Below are 13,321 nucleotides of genomic sequence, written 5' to 3'. Positions count from 1 at the left end.
AATTATGATGTAAAATTACATTTACATGCAGAGAAAAGTAGTGAATTTATGTTTTGAATATTTTCGTGGTAAACGCGCCATCTAGCCGTGCAAGGTGGGAACTATTTCACGACAAACTTGGGCTGTTCGCCGAGGATGGCGCCACATTTTTCGGAATTTTTATTTATTTAAAAAACTTAATATTAGTCAATTTTTATTGTAGAAATCAACAATTAAACGTTGAATTACGGTAATTACTATGTAAAATTATATGAATATGCAGAGAAAAGTAAAAAATATGAATACATATGAAAAATTAGTTCGGCCTCTGCCGCTAGATGGCGATACCGTTTCACTGTCCATGAAATGCATTTGCGGACCAGTGTCGGGAAATAGCCGCCCGCTTATTACAAAGCTCCTCACGTTTCTTTTAAAAGGAATTATAAGGCATTCAATATAAACATATCAATTCAAGACCTTTAACAATAAGTAATTTAGGATTATATATCACGTATGTGCGTTTGCTCGGGTGTCTTGCTTAGCCCGAGAAAGACCAAAGCTTCTAAGAGCTATGAACATTAACGATTCGATTAAAAACATTGAAATGGAAAAGCTATCTTAACTCGAAAACTATTGATCGGTTTAGCTTTGAATCAAGTATCGATATTATTTAGCCATAAGTATTCGCCTAGCGTTCCAAACAAATAAACAACGGTAGAATCGATGACGAAGAGTATCGGGAAGATGTACGACTAACGAGCACAATACACTCGTTTGCAGAGGTGGAAGCTCTCTGCGGATATGTGGATTTCCTATGGTCCGGTATACAGTCAATGTATATTGTAAGTGGCTGCGGTATTCGGCTAGTCAGATCGATGAGACGCCGTCGTCGTGGCGCCTCGTAAACGCCCAGCCTCTGCCCTCTCGATAAAATCGTTTTTTGGGGCCCGTTCAAGTTTCTACAACGTTCTACGGGGTTAAAAAGACTCTCGTAACCTTTTTTTAACTTTTAATGCATCAGTGGGATATTTGTTAACTCACCTAAAAGAATTCAAGTTTACTTCACGGTCGAAGCGTTTAATATTTCACTTAATTAACGCAGAATGTTAAGTAAGCGAATATAGTGATTTATAGGGCGCGGCGACAAATTCGACCTTTTAATAAAATACTATAAAAACTTTATTTCTTCAAGAAACCAAATTTTAGCAACGAGGGTTTGTGAACAACGCCTCTGTCTATAACGTACTTAATTGGTTTCGGAGTGGCAAGTCACTCTTTGTTACCTTCTTAGTGGCGAGTGTGAGCCACCGGTGAAACACACCGTCTGATGAGAGATATTAGTGCGACCCACTGGCCGTTATTCGCCAGCGTTGGAGAATTCTGAAAAAAATACATTTGCCAAATTTTCTGCCGCACCCTGTACAATACAAAACGTGCAAACGTTTCATCGAGACAGAAACAAAGCGGTCGCATAGACGCGGGTACACGTGTCGGGGCGGGTCCGAGTTAAATGAAAAAAAGTAGGTAATCGAAGAATAATTCATTTAGCGCTCATTATGCAGACGTTGCAAGGAGGGACGAGTAACCGTGCTTTATCGTACGAGAAGAATTTGAAATCTTCGGAAGGAGGCCACGAGATTTACAGGCGCTGGAAGTATCGCGTCACGGACACAGGAGTGCGCCGATACACAAATTTTCAAGTAATTCGACAAACGTAGTAGCGAAACGCCGACGAAAATATTTAGGTGCTCGCCGCGAGTACGTAAACCTAAGCGCGCGTAAGTGGTTGTATTACTGAACAGGGGAAAGCCTCGTGTCTCGCTACGCCTCGCCAGGCTTTTAGTCACGGACTCTTTAATTAGTATTTTAATTGCGCCAGGACTCGGCACAAGTTCTCAACACGCATTCGCGCGAAACGTGCAATTTGAAATTCATATGCCATGCAAATTTGATACAAAAGTTAGACAAAACGGTGTAGCGATTCGCTCGACTCCGTCGCGACTTGTAGCGTGTGCACTCGTTTTCTCCTGTACGCAACGCGATCATTTTCGAAAAAGTTTCGAGATCAGAATAACTATCATCGATTGGGGGCATATGATTGAGTACGATTTTATTTGGCATCGCTTATTCGATGTTTTATTCGGGTTTTCGTTACTCGATGCTTTCCTACGAATGGTACCATTATTATTATTTTGCGCTGAGAAGGAATAATTTCCTGCGCAACGATAATCTAAATACAGTACTGTCTCGAAATAAGCAACTCGCTATCTCCATCTTTTTGTTCGAAGTCGCCCATGAAGTCGATGTGAAAAGAATTCGATTTTACTAAAATGAAAAAGCGTGTTACGATCCTTCTCCAAAGAATAACACTCGAGCGATCAGTTTATCGTTTGCTACTACACCGAACCCCCTGTTTTGTCTACGGGTTCCTCCTCGTCACGCTCGAGAAGAAAGTCGAGCCGAATTATTCGGATAGCATACCTCTCTCGAGATAAGGAACTCGCCGGTCCCGACCGAGTTGCTTATTTCGAGACAGTACTGTATATCTGCAATGCAGACGTTTGTCGAGTCGGTTAGATAATCCCTCGGAACGTAGGTTCGTCGTCTCGAGGTATCGTTCGTCGAGTTTCGTTCGTCGCAGAAAACTCACGGTTACTTTACGATTATGGTCGCGCTTGCGCCCGCTCGCGTTCGTGCCTTTTTCGAAAGGAAATTTCGTCGTGCTACTCTCGCGCGCACCGAAACGTCATGCGGTTGACGTCGCGACGCCGACGTCTCGCGTGCACGCATTTGACGAGGATACTGCGAACAGGTATGCGGAAGGTGCGAGGACACGGCCAGCATCGCCGTCGCGACGGAAGATGGTATCCCCGACTCGAAGAGATGCTATATTTCGGTTTCCGATGTTCGTAACACGGTTAGTAAGGGATGCCGGTCAATACCAGCGCTGCGCACTATGCCACAGTGCCGTGATAATTCTGGATCGTACCCCGATCACGCTTCTCTTCGCTCGGAATCACTTTTCGTCGAGAATATTTACTTCGAGAAACGAGAACAATCATAAAGATATGATATTACGTAAATTAGATCTGAACGAGATAATACAGGGTACGGCGGAAAATTTGACCTGTAAATTGTACAGTTCCTGGCCACCGAATTGGGACCACTAATTTTAAGCAATTTTCGCAATTTTCCGTAAAATTAAAAAGCTTGAAATCGTACAGATATAATTTATTAACTACTAACGTGATACGCTACTACTGTGCATAATATTCTTAACACGCGTTAATATCTTGCATTTCCACCCTTTGCTTTAATGACGGCTTGCATCCATCGTTTCCCCAAATATTTGGGAATAAATCGTTATCCCTGTAATTTTTGTTTTCAATTGTGACACTGTGGTGCGTGGAGATTCGTAAAGTTTTCTTTTAGGAAGGCTCCAGACATTTTCAATAAACGCTTGTCACCCACACGACTTGATTATTACCACGATAGTAGTAAATGATAGTAGCCAATTGTTATATATAAGTGAAATTTTCGTACGCGGTCGTAATTCGATGGCCAGGGATTGTGTTCGACCTAGCATGAAAGCATTTCAAGTTTGGAATTTGTTCACACTTCTGTTCGATTATCTATTAAAAAAGATATGTAAATATATTTCTTTCGGAAGTTTCCAACTTGCTTAACACGTTCATGCCAGCATGTACCACCGGTGGCTCGCGCTCGCGTGTCTATCAGATGGCGCGTACCACCGCGCCGCCCCGTGGTGAGAAACAGAAATAGCAGCGCCGGCGCGAATGGCGCAATCGTTGCGCCAAAAATGGGATCGAATCTCAGCGGACAAGGTGCGCGCCGCGGCCGAAAATTTCCGAAAACGTTTAACGCTCTGAAAAAAATCACAAGAAAGATTGTCTTAACATACTTTCTTCAGATGTCTAACAATATTGAAAAAATTGGAGCAATCGTTGCGTCGAGAATTGGCTCGAATCTCGGCGGAGAAGGTGCGCGCCACGGCCGGAAATATCCGAAACCAATTATTTCTGCCATTATTTAAAATACGATTATGTATGCTACAAATTTCTATCTAAACAATTTTGCATTTTTTCGAAGAGTACCATAGGAACTTTATTTCGTTTCAATAAACAAATTACGTACGCTTATATTTTTATACCCGCCAGTCTTGGGAATTGGTTCGCCAGTTTCGACACAATTTGTCCACATGGACGTGTACAATTCCACCATTGGGATTTCGGGCGCGGAGCTGTCGAAAAATGGAACAAATAGATACTGCAGGTCATCTTGATGTACGACACCTCACATTTTTTTTAAGTGATTGTATATGAATTGTGATACATACGAGAATACGACATCGAGGCAGGATGAAAACTCGGTGTATGGGAAAGAGTGCAATGGAAAGATACACAGGGTGTCTTACATCATCTGTTATGAAGGTATAACTCCAAAGCTGTCGACGTATCGAAGAAAGTTATGGAAGATTGGACCTCGAAGAATACCATAGGAACTTTATTATATCCCAAAAAACAAATTTTAACAACAAGGGTTTGTAAACAATACCTCCGGCCATAGGACACTTAATTGGTTTTGGTAGTGGCGAGTCACTACTCGTAACCTTCTTAGAGGCGAGCGTGAGCCACCGATGGAACACGCCGCCTGATATATTAGTGCATCTTCTTAACGGCGCTTCGGAGTACATTTTCGCTAATGAAAAAGTTGTTTCAAATCACTCTCCGAAACACCCCTTTCAAGGAACTCCAACATTTTTTGGGGCACCCTGCGTGGTTTCATTTGAAAAACGCAACTTAACCATCGTATCTCGTTAAATAACAGACTGAACAAAAATTCCTCAATATCTGTTCTTCAAGAAGGAATTCTTTCCATTTTTTGACAGCTCCGCGCTTGAAATCCCAATGGTGGAATTGTACACGACGAATTTCGTCGAAACTGGCGAACCAGTTCTCAAAAGACTGGCGCGTATAGAAATATAAGCATACGTAATTAAGCTACCTAAACGTAATCTTTTCAGAATCTTCAACTTCTTCAAAACGTTCACGCCGGCGAATATCTCCAGGCGGCGTGTTCCATCGGTGGCTCGCGCACGCCACCAACCCTCGTTAAAATTTGTTTCTGTGAAAGAAGGAAGGATCTTACTCCCGTTTCCTGCCTCCATAGCGACCCATCGTTTTCCGTCGAACATTCTCCCGTCCATATTCGATTGACGGAAACAGATCCTCCCCGCATTGCGACAAATGGGCATGACAAGCATGAAACGTGTCATAACGTGTTTGTTTCCCTTGTATCGTACACTTTATTTCGTACGACAGTCGGATCTAATTCTGGGACACCGCGGTAATTGTCCCCATGGAGTGCAAAGGGTCCTAGGACTGTCGTACGCGAAACGATCGCTGCCAGCTGAAAACTTGGAACGAATTTTGCGCGAAACTATCTCTTTCGCCGTGCTGGCAAAGCGACTCGAGAACGAACGATCGATTTGAGAATTGGCATGCTCCTTCGGCAAACCTTCCCTTCGTTACCGGAATATTTCGACTTCCGGAAAATCGTACGAGTGATGCAAATAAGCCTTTACTTTAAATAAACATTATAAATAAGCGTCGATAGGATTGGTCTCGTGTCCTCGAAAGAATCGTCTTGCCCGGACGATTTGTGCGATTAATTTGTGCGTGTATTGAAACCGGCGATACCCCCTCGTGTTGCTACGATGCGCCGGCCGGCGCAATGGCTGGCGAACGTATCGCGTGCTCCTTAGCTGGTCATTATTTCACCTCGTAACATTTTCCCCCAAATAACCGCGCCCGTACTGCGGAGTACGGTCCCAACGTCCGAATCCTCTCTCGTTCTTGCTCGTTTCCGGCGCAAATCCTTTCCCTCGATACTGGCGGCTTCTGACGGCGTGTCGCGTCGCGCCGGCCGGCTTGCCGGTCGCGTCACAGTCGGTCACGCACACATCCGCGAGACCACGTTGCGCGTACAGTCGCGCAGTCGTACCACAACCGCTACGTACACGTACTTGTCCCGGTATTAGTACGCGCCTACCTTCCCCGTAACACATCAAAACGTATCTACCACATTGCGACGTTTCCGACGATGCGACGTTGTGTTGTAGACCGACGCGTCGAGACGGCGAAGGCAGGTCGAACTGCGGCGACGCGCGCCGCTAGTGGGGATACTGGAACGATCGCAAGGAAGGGGATGACTCTGCGTGGCAGCGACGCAGGATATCGTCAAGTTCGTCAGAGAGCCGGCAGCCCGCACCGCGAGTGTTGCTGCCGAGTAGATTTCGAGTTCTGTCGTCGACCGAGACGCAGGGAGAAGAGACATTCACGCGAATCACAGCAGACAGGCGACCGTCGCTGTCGTCGTCGACTCCTACGTCGGGAAGACATCACGTCCTCTCGGGTTCGATCCACGTATCAGTGTCGCCGCGACCTACGACGGTTCTCTTTCTCTCGCGTACACCCTTCGCGAATTCGCGAATTCGCCCGTCGGTATCCCTTTGCCCTTCTCCTCTGCCCCACCACTCTTCGTTCCGTCTTTCTCCTCTTTGCACGCGCCACGGTACACCAAGAAGACGAGGCGGGTCGGGCGGAGCGGCTCCAACCTTAGACGAGGAGTCAGACCGTTGGGAGACAGGCTGTCTTCGATTCGCGCTACGGGTTTCTTCGACGGACAAGATACGTTGCTCTTGCTGCGGCATCGCGCTTTCCGTGGAAGGAGAAGCCTTCCCGGATACTTGCCTCGCTGATCGGAAAGTTGAAACAGGGCAACCGTGCCACGTAACAAGGTAAGCGTTCGATATATTTATTAGAGCAGTTTAAGCTAGAGACACGATCCAACGGCGGTCGAAAATTGGGCAAGTTTCATCGAACGATCGCTCGGGGAACGGATATAGGCTGGGTTGCGGAAGGGGTTGTTACTAAGGGCTAAACTGCAATGCCGGTACTCGGAGGGGCGACCGTTCGAAGCTATCACTCCAATTTCGAATATCGATCGGCTCCTGCGATTGGTGTATTCTTCCTTTCGACAGGATCGACGCTCGATCGCGATTCATCGATCGCTCCGGTAACGATTCGATCGACTCTAAGTCGGTCCTCGATGGAGGACTTTTCAATCGGAAGTTCCCCTTTATAGATCCGAATTCGAATCGAAATCGATAAACGAGAACGAGTTTCCGATGTCCTGCTTTCTAGTCGGCTAGCCAGAATTTGGATCAATGATCTAAGGCTGAGCAGAGAGGCTCGGCTCCTGCGCATTGGACGCTAGGACGTAGCCCTACCGTTTTTCAGGGAAAGAGTCGCGCGAATCCTGCGCAATATCCAGCGCCAACGTTTTCCGCATGAAATCGCGGATAGTCGTTGCGGCGACCCGTTCGTAGAAATTCTTCGACGTTTCCTTCTTCGGTAAGATCGTATCGCGAACGGCTACGCTCGATCGACGGTACCGTCTCGACGCTCTGCGATCGCGTTAGCCGCATCGGAATCGTTATTTCCGCGGCGACTGACGATCCTCGCGAACGATATCGCCTGCTCTCTTTTCCGAAACGCGAACATTTCGACGAGAATTTTAAGTAAAAATTTTATCGACGCGACGCGAGAGAAACACGCGCACCGTCATCTCAAATTTACCTATGCGTTTGCATAGGTGCGCGTGTACGCGTATCCAGACGTTCGTCGTATCCTTCTGTCCGTCGAATATCAAATTTTTACCTTCTTCGAATTTTCTTCGATCGTCGAATGGAACGCGAATGCATTTCGGAAGAAGAACGGCTTGTAGTTTCGTTCGCTTGTTTCCAGCTTAGTCAACGTTTAACGTGCCGCACACTCAATTATAGCGAAGAGAACGCAACGTGAGAATCGCTTTAGGATCGGTAACAGTGGAATCATAATGTCATATGTCAGCCGCGGTGACGGACCAGCGACAGTAGATTCAGCGTGTCCGCGCGTCACGGCACAGACGACTACGGCTGTGCCGAACCTTGTAGTCGCCGCGTTGATTATCGATTCAAACGTTCGGCGAAACAGCTTCGACTATTTTTCTCACACAGAGATCTTAAATCGAGATCTTAAATAGAGATGTTAAATCGAGAGCACTGAAATCGAGAGCACTGAAATCGGGATATTCCACTGATCTTGTACCTGTGCATTTTTAGTAATGAGTACCACGGATCCTACCGGCGAGGGCGGAGGGGGAGGGGAGACGGCTGCAATATCATCGACGAATATCGAGCAAAATATATCTCCGATTACACCGGTGACCGGCAGCGCAATGCCACCGGGCTCTCAACAGCAACATCCACCGCCATCGCCTCTGAGTGGCTGTTACCTTCTCGTTGTGCTTCCAGAGCCTCATACCGCGCAACATAAAGATCTCATCTTGAACCGCCTCTCGAAAGGTAAGTACGCCTGTCTTACCAAAGCGACGGCTATCACTTTTTCTTCCGTTTACGTTTTTGCCACCTTCTTCTCATCTAATCTTCGCGGTCGACCGACTATCGCGAACGCCTACGTACGGATACCCGAAGAAAGATCTACGTTTAACCATTATTAACTCATTCGCGTCACTAGCACATACAGAGTGTCGTAGAAATTTTTGAGTTCCTTGAAAGGGGTGATTCGGGAGGTGATTTGAAGCAACTTTTGCCTTAGCGAAAATGTTACGCGAGGCTTCGTTGAGGAGATATTAACGGAAAACCTCGACCAATCAGAGCGCGAGTATGCCGGTGGAGCGCCCGCAGTGGCGTAGGCTACGCGCTCTGATTGGTCGGGATTTTCTGTTAATATCTCCTTAACGAAGCCTCGGGCAACATTTTCGCTAAGGCAAAAGTTGCTTCAAATCACCACCCCTTTCAAGGACGTCTAACATTTTTCAGAAAATGCGCGCAATTTATTTGGAAATTGAATTCAAATAAAATATCGGTGATAAGAACGAATTTTCCACTTTTTCGTTTGATGCAAATGGGTTAACCCTTTGCACTCAAGAGGTGACTCTCAGTCACCGGTAGGTTTCAGCAAATCTACCAGTTATAATGTTTCTTTAGGTTTAGTTTCTTTGGAACTCGAAGTGCCGATAGAATGACAATCGGGCTACGTCTTCGAAGAGAATCCAAGCTTAGCATTCCTGGCAATAGAATGAACAAATTAAGAAAACGTCTCGAATTACTGGTAGATACCAGAAGAAAGGCCTCGAGTGCAAAGTGTTGACCCTTTATTTACCGAATTTCTCAAAAGTTTTTAAAATCTAGACGTCCATCTTGGTCTTATATAATCTTATAGAGCATCTTATAGAGTTGTCTCACGCTTCCAAAAGAAGGAAAGCTGTTGCTGCCATCCGACAATTAAAAATGAACTCATAGAACTGGACTGTAAAAGTCCCAATAGGTTTCAAAGCGTGCAATTAATACAGTACCATGAGAAAATTAACTGGGAACCAATAAACAAAATAATATAGTTTTTACAAACGAATTCTATTCAGACACTTCGAAGTCTCAGAGAGGATTCACTATCGAGACTGTCTTTCAACTGACACTCCAACCGTCGAACTCGACTTTCGGCGCGGGTGTTTATATTACCAGACTAAATACAATATTTAGATCCAATTAATTCAACAGTGACGTACACATCTTAACTGTGTAATGTCTCGGTTAAGAAATAACAACGTCGACGACGGTTGGCAGCCACCACTAAATATCGAACTGCCTTGCGAGTTGTTTGTAAAAAAGATTCGACGTGTAGAAGATTAAGTGAACAGATAAAAAAATATATAACAAAGATAAATAACAATAGCAGACTCATCGCCCCTCACTTCTAACAACTAAAGAACCGCGAGGACTTTATAAGAAATGCGATTCATTTTTGTTATCGGACTAAATACAACATTTAGATCCAATTAATTCAACGAGACTTACAAGTCACTTCCATTAAATAAAGTGTTTCAAAAGTGTCTCGATAACGATAACAATTACGATTGCAATTACCCTTTCGATTACATTCGCATTCGCTGCGTTACTTCCGTGCATGGAACCGAGCAATAACGGTTCTCTTCGCCGCGCGTATTCCTTCCGATTTATCGGACGGGCTTACCCAACAACTTACGCGTCCCCTCTTGTTGCTAGGCGGAGTTCAAGCGAACGTTGGTTAGGAAGAAATTCGGCCGGCACGTGGATCGTTTGTCCGCCATTAGTCAGTCGCTGGTTACCAAGTTTCGCGAACCATCGATGCGTCACCGCTAGACGGGTATTTCATGCGAATTTCGAAATGAAAATCTCACGAGGCGCGAAACTGATAACGAACGTACAGCTGTCTAAGAACGAAGCACGTTAGGGGCAATGTACCGATCGGACTTATACTCACAGCACGAATACTTATGCATTGTTTATACGGAAAGGGACAACGTTTCCAGTCGGTCCGCGACAAACCGCAAACGGAGCGTGAAAATTTTCACGGTGACTTTGTTTCGCGCCGCAAATTTATCCACGACGCCGCCTGCATTTATGCGTAACTGTTCGCCGACACTCGTCTTCGATTCCGATCGTTCCGGTGACTAACTCAGTTTTCGGATTTCTTTTCTTCCGATGGACGCGAGGAACCGTGCGCGTATTTATAGACTCGAAACCATCTCATTTAAGGAACTCGCTTGTAAATCCCATTCGCGTTTCTGAAATCTTTTCGTTGACGCGGTGTACTACGAGTCGTTGCGGTGTACAACAAAGCAAAGGAATTGCAACGAGGGTGGATATAGTCTTTCGTCGACTAGCTCGATGAAAGTGTCGCGTCGAAAGGGGATCGAGGATTTCTAATTATATATTTTTAAGAGACTCGAGGTTACTCGAGTCTCTTATCTGGTCGCGCGTTGCACGGCGTGCGAAATTCTAGAAAGGGAAGAAAGAATAGTCCGAACGCGAAATCGGGAAAATAGAGAAAGCCGTAGGGTGAAGGAAAGATTGTGTAGCGGTAGGTTGGTGCGGCATGCGCATGTTAGTACCAGTCTACAGTCACATCCCCGCAGTCCCCAGAACTTCGATCAATAATCCATCCACTCGGTTCGTAGTGAAAACTGTCGCTAAGCCGAAATGACGACATTATTTCGTCACTCTGTCGTGCGGTTGAATGAGTAATGATAGTATATGCACGGGTACTAGAAGCGAAGGGAGGAAAGTGGAAAAGGGACCGAATAGGTGCACGCGAGGTATGACAGGGCACGGAGGGAAATGCGAGACGAGGGTGAAAGTGGAAGGGGGAATTGCAGGTGGCGGGAAGAAGAATGGATTCGAAGAAGGAGGAGGAAACGAGGGCGAGTAGGATCGAGAACGTTTCGAGTTCTTTGATTAGCGAACTAGAGCGTGATAGTTATTTTTTCTGTCGTCATCTACTGATCGGGTGGTTCGTTCTCTATGACCAAAAAGTATCGAAACGTTTTCGATTGTACGCCATCGTTCCGTATGCGATGGGCGCGGTGCGAACGTGCTAATCGACGGATTTTGTATGACTCGTTCAGACGTGTATGTATACAGTCAATCCCGTTGATATTCGTACCCTCTATGTCCAGAGAAGACGTTTGACTAACAAGGGGAAGCTCAGGTAACTCGACCTGGGATTTCGATGCCAATTTTTTTTGGTTATTCCGAAGGTTACAAAAGGGGATACGTGTCTCGGCGTTTGGTCGAATAGGTCTTAGTTTCTCGGAGTAATAAATTTGTGAAAATTGAATTTTTTGTTCTAATTCAAAAAGTCACATTCCGATGTTAATTGAAATTCCGATGTTATTTTAAAAACTAGAAATTTAAAATACTATTATTGTTATTTCCAATGAAATTTTAAATTTAGTTTATTCCTCTTCCCCTGTTACTGATTATTTTAAAAGACTAGAAATTTAAAATACTGCTAATATTATTTCTAATGGAATTTTAAATTTAGACAATCGACAATTTGAATACGTTTATCTTACCCATTATATGTCACAAAAATCGAATTCCATTGAAAAATTCCATGCGTAAAGGATGTTACTTTTAAGGATGCATTTTGGGGGCGTAGTCCATTAAAACTCGATTAGAAGTGAATATCATCAATATTTTACGTTAGATTAGGTCCCATATTTAAATCCAGTCGCCGCAAAATCGTAGATACCTATTCACAAAAAACTTTAGATACTACACATTGACTTCTGCCTATAGATGTGCGTCTGCGACATCACATGCGTCAGACTGTCTGTATATACACGTGCAGATACGTCGTCGAGAGATTCGGCACGACCGCGACCGGAAGAAGGCTGGACGTAAATTGATTTGCGTGCAACTTAGTTTACGTTAATCGGTAACAAAGCGACGATGACTTTAACGAATCGATGAGAAAATATAGGGCGCTTATACCTGAGATTATAATCTCGACGCGTGTTTCGCGACTACGAGCAAAAAAGTTTGGAGACAACAGAGCACCGCCGTGTGATTGGGTATGCATAAACATCGGTGTGCGTTAATGTAAGGTAATACGGTCATGAAAGGTTGATGTGATAATACGTGTACAGTTATACGTACAATGTGCACGTACTCACAGATATCGCACGAGTATCGACACATACGCGTGGTAGGAAGGCATACTTGTCGGCATGAATCACGATTGAGGACGTGGGGAGCATCGAGAAAGTTGGAGTTACACGATGCTTGTAATATCCGGAAGAACCCGCGCACAGAGGGATCCGTTTGATCGCATCGCGACATTGTACGTGTACACAACGGTAACGGGACCTTCGATTTTTACGATGCGATCGATTTTTCAAATAAATCGAATCGGACGGACGACCGGGAAACGCAACGTATCGCGTCGCGGGTGGCGAGAATACGAATCGGAGGCAGGATGAAAACTCGGTTTATCGAAAAGGGTGCAATGAAATGATACACAGGGCGTCCCACATCATCTGCGATGAATGTGAATCTGTCCTGGTTGCCCTTTTAGTGGCAAGCGCGAGCCACCGGTGGAACACGCCGCCTGATATGAGACATATTAGTGCATCTCCTTAACGAAGCCTCGGACTACGTTTTCACTAAGAAGAAAGTTGTTGCAAATCACCTCCCGAACCACCCCTTTCAAGGAACTCCAACATTTTTGGGGCACCCTGTCTGGTTCCATTTGAAATACAAAACTTGACCAACATATCTCGTTAAATAACAGGCTTAACAAAAATTCCTCCTTGCTAAAACATGCTTCCAATTTGATCGTGTAATTTCCATATTAACAAATTTGCATACAGCCGATAGCTTTGGAGTGATAGCTTTATAACAGATGGTGTGGGACACCTTGTAGATATTTCCCAT

General features: G+C 45.0%; 2 protein-coding genes across 2 annotated transcripts in view; both read left to right on the top strand.

Moving 5' to 3' along the window:
* The first annotated feature begins 3,673 nt into the window (after positions 1 to 3,673).
* LOC128886692 (uncharacterized) lies at positions 3,674 to 6,621 on the top strand. Its single transcript, XM_054141807.1, has 3 exons — positions 3,674 to 3,824; positions 3,911 to 3,980; positions 6,122 to 6,621. The coding sequence occupies exons 1-3, from the start codon at positions 3,777 to 3,779 to the stop codon at positions 6,619 to 6,621; spliced, it is 618 nt and encodes a 205-aa protein (XP_053997782.1). The 5' UTR covers positions 3,674 to 3,776.
* LOC128894377 (microtubule-associated protein futsch) overlaps positions 6,312 to 13,321 on the top strand; it is a 37,957-nt gene continuing 30,947 nt past the window's right edge. Inside the window, exons 1-2 of the mRNA XM_054156070.1 lie at positions 6,312 to 6,799; positions 8,165 to 8,407. Coding sequence (XP_054012045.1) covers positions 8,167 to 8,407 — 241 coding nt within the window. The 5' untranslated portion in view covers positions 6,312 to 6,799; positions 8,165 to 8,166. The remainder of the gene's footprint in view (positions 6,800 to 8,164; positions 8,408 to 13,321) is intronic.

The sequence above is a fragment of the Hylaeus anthracinus genome, unplaced genomic scaffold (genome assembly GCF_026225885.1).
Source record: "Hylaeus anthracinus isolate JK02 unplaced genomic scaffold, UHH_iyHylAnth1.0_haploid 0, whole genome shotgun sequence".
Taxonomy (NCBI): domain Eukaryota; kingdom Metazoa; phylum Arthropoda; class Insecta; order Hymenoptera; family Colletidae; genus Hylaeus; species Hylaeus anthracinus.
The sequence above is the reverse complement of the archived record's forward strand: the minus strand, read 5'-3'. Positions and strand labels throughout refer to the sequence as shown.

Excerpts from the sequence above, each read along its gene's own strand:
- LOC128886692 (XM_054141807.1), top strand. The coding sequence starts at position 3,777 with ATGGCGCAATCGTTGCGCCAAAAATGGGATCGAATCTCAGCGGACAAG. Across the intron at positions 3,825-3,910 it reads ATCGAATCTCAGCGGACAAG|ATGTCTAACAATATTGAAAA; the intron begins GTGCGCGCCGCG and ends TACTTTCTTCAG. Across the intron at positions 3,981-6,121 it reads CTCGAATCTCGGCGGAGAAG|ACCGACGCGTCGAGACGGCG; the intron begins GTGCGCGCCACG and ends GTTGTGTTGTAG.